Source organism: Centrocercus urophasianus, unplaced genomic scaffold, assembly GCF_019232065.1.
Source record: "Centrocercus urophasianus isolate 14NV4802_14NV808 unplaced genomic scaffold, USGS_Curo_1.0 seq_628, whole genome shotgun sequence".
Classification (NCBI taxonomy): domain Eukaryota; kingdom Metazoa; phylum Chordata; class Aves; order Galliformes; family Phasianidae; genus Centrocercus; species Centrocercus urophasianus.
The window spans coordinates 1-3,291 of NW_024885231.1; the positions used below are offsets into that span (position 1 = coordinate 1).

Genomic DNA, 3,291 nt, shown 5'->3' on the forward strand with positions numbered 1-3,291 from the left:
CGGTTTAGGGTTTGGGATGGTGGGTTTGGTGTTCAGGGTGGTGGTTTTGGGGTGGTTTAAAGTCTAGGGTGGTGGTTTTGGGGTTCAGGGTGGTGATATTGGGGTTTGGGTGGTGGGTTTAGGGTTTGGGATGGTGGGTTTGGTGTTCAGGGTGGTGGTTTTGGGGTGGTTTAAAGTTTGGGGTGGTAGTTTTGGGGTTCATGGCAATGGTTTCAGGGTTTGGGTGGTGAGTTTAGGATCTCAGATGGTGGTTTTGAAGTGGCTTAAAGTTTGGGCTGGCGCTTTTGGAACTCACAGCAATGGTTCTGGGGTTTGGGGTGGTGGTTTCAGGGTTTGGGTGGCAGGTTTGGGATTTGGGGTGGTAGGTTTGGGATTTGGGGTGGCGCTGCCGGGCTTCGCAGCAGTGCTTTGGGGGTTTTGGGGGCAGTGGTTTTAGGGCTGACCCTTACTGCTGCCACCAGTGGGGCCCTGCGGAGGAGCTGAGCCAGCTGACCCTCCCTGCCCACCGCACCATGAACCCCTGCCCTCTGTACGATGCCAACAGCGGCACCGTTTTCCTCTTCTGCATCTGCGTGCGGCGCCGCGTCTCCGAGTGGCATCAGATCTTGGTGGGACGCAGCGCGGCGCGGCTCTGCTGCTCCTCCAGCCCGGACGGCGGCCTCACCTGGAGCCCCCTGCGCGATCTCACCCACGAAGCCATCGCCTCCGACCTGCCCTACTGGGCCACTTTCGCCGTGGGGCCGGGCCATGGGGTGCAGCTGGACTCGGGTCGCCTGGCCGTGCCGGCGTACGCTTACTACGTTCACGGCCGGCTCTGCGGTGTCCCGCTGCCCTGCTTCACCCGCCCGCATTCCTTCGTCTTCTACAGCGACGACGGCGGACGGAGTTGGCAGAAAGGTTCCCTGCTGCGGGGCATGAGGACCGGAGAGTGCCAGGTGGCTGAGATCGCTGCCGAGGATGGAGGGAGGCTGCTTTACTGCAGTGCCCGTCGGCCGTGCCGCTGCCGGGCCGTGGCCGTCAGTGCTGACCGTGGGCAACGGTTCGGCCTCCCGGCGAGGAGCCCGGCGTTGTGCGAACCACCGCAGGGCTGCCAGGGCAGCGTGGTCAGCTTTGTGCCCAGCACCATTGGGTGTCCTGTAGGCACCGCTGAGAGCCGCAGCAGGGACACCCGACGTTGGCTGCTCTGCTCTGACTCAACCAACCAGCGCCTGCGATGCCGTTCAGGCAATGAGAGTCCCAGCAGGGACACCCAGCGTTGTCTGTTCTGTGCCACCAGCCCTGAAAGTCCCAGCAGGGACACCCAACTCTGCTACCATCCAACCAACCAGCAACAACACTGTGATTTAGGGCTCCACGTCCATACCACACCGCCCAGTGAGTGTCCTACAGGCACCGCCAGCACCGAGAGCCCCAATGGGGACACCCAGCATCGGCTGCTCTGCTCCAACCCCACCAACCAGCTCCAGCAATGTGATTTAGGGACTGAGAGCCCCAATGGGGACACCCAGTGTCAGCTGCTCTGCTCCAACCCCACCAACCAGCTCCAGCAGTGTGATTTAGGGACTGAGAGCCCCAATGGGGACACCCAGCGTTGGCTGCTCTACTCCCACCCCACCAACCGGCGCCACCGGCGCGATTTAGGGCTCTACGTCAATACGGCGCCGCCCAACGAGGGGGGCTGGCGGCACCCAAGGGTGCTGCAGGAGGGACCTTGTGGGTATTCTGACCTGGCCGTGTGCCCCGATGGGGTCTTTGGGTGCCTGTTTGAGTGCGGGGAGGTCAGCGGCTGCGAGGAGATCGCCTTCTGCCTCTTCACATTGGGCACCGCGGGAGGTGGTGAAGGCAGCGAGAGGCCTTGCCTTGGGAAAGAACCCATTTTTGGGGTTTTGTCCCCGAAGAGCAGCGGGGAGAATTCAGAGGAAGATGTGAGGGATGCAAACCCAGCGGAGGAGAAGCAGCGTTGCAAGGCTTTTAATTAAGACTTTCCTGTGAATTGACTGACGCCCGTCGTCGGGTTGGCGATGGTGTAGGAAGGAACTGGATGTGACAGGACGTGAGGGGACAGCAGCACACTGCAGTGCCCAGATGGAATTAGAAATGGACATTTTAAGGGGGTGGTGGTGGGTTGGGGTTGGACTTGGGGGCTCAGAGATCTTTTCCGACTTCAGTGATCCTGTGATTTTTAGCTGGGGAAAAGCCAAAATCAGAGATGAGTTACAAGTTCCTGACTCTTATTATGTGCCACCAGAGAATATTTCTCCTTTTTTAGAGTTTTTCCCCTGTTTTTTCCATTGCCTGATGCCTGCTCAGAGCCCAGCTCTGTCTGTCCAACCACAGGGGCAGACAGGCGGTGCCACATCCCCAGGCTGGTGATGGCAGCTCAGCGTGGGCCCACATCCTTGTGCCAGCAGTGAATAAATCTCCAAAAGGAATCCAAGTGGGTGGCAGAAGGAGGGATGAGGGAAGTGAGGGATGGGGGACAGCAAGTGGTGGGGACACGGAGCGATGGGTGTGTGGAGACATAGGGATGTGCAACATGGGGACGTGGGATGTGGAGAGGTGGGTTTTTGGGGTGTGTGGTGATGGGGATGCGGGACATGGAGTTCAGGAGACGTGGGACACAGTGCTGGGGACATGGGACGTGGAGTGATGGGGATATGGGACAGGAGTTGGAAGGAACGTGGGACATGGCATGAAGTGATGGGGGTTTGGGATGTGGAGTGACGGGGACGTGGGACAGGGAGTGGTGAGGACGCAGACGTGGGGTGGATGGGAGACATGGGGCATGGAGGGGAGGGGAATTGGGGCAAGGAGTGACGAGGATGTAGGACAGAATGGAGACGTGGGACAGAATGGAGACGTGGGACAGAATGGAGATGTGGGACAGAATGGAGATGTGGGACAGAATGGAGACGTGGGACAGAATGGAGATGTGGGACAGAATGGAGATGTGGGACAGAATGGAGATGCGGGACGCAGTGAAGGCAATGTGAGAGTGATTGGGGCATGGAGTGATGGATGCATGGCGCGTGGAGTTGAAGTGGAACGTGGAGTCATGGGGAGTGAAGGGGACGTGGAGCGACGAGGATGTGGGATATGGAGTGATGGGGACATGGGGTGATGGGATACAGGACACGAAGGGGACGTGGTGCTCAGAGCTGAAGCAGGGGGGCTCTCAGCAGTGCCCACCCTGTGTCCTGTGCCTGTCCTTGCACCCACAGTGCTCGTACACCTGGGGCATCCGTTCACCCCTGTTGCCACCGTGCTCCTGTTCCTGTTTCTCTTTGCCAT

General features: G+C 59.5%; 1 protein-coding gene across 1 annotated transcript; it reads left to right on the forward strand.

Moving 5' to 3' along the window:
* Positions 1 to 440: 440 nt before the first annotated feature.
* LOC122170089 (sialidase-3-like) lies at positions 441 to 2,432 on the forward strand. Its single transcript, XM_042836711.1, has 2 exons — positions 441 to 787; positions 869 to 2,432. The coding sequence occupies exons 1-2, from the start codon at positions 513 to 515 to the stop codon at positions 1,977 to 1,979; spliced, it is 1,386 nt and encodes a 461-aa protein (XP_042692645.1). The 5' UTR covers positions 441 to 512; the 3' UTR covers positions 1,980 to 2,432.
* Positions 2,433 to 3,291: the final 859 nt, after the last annotated feature.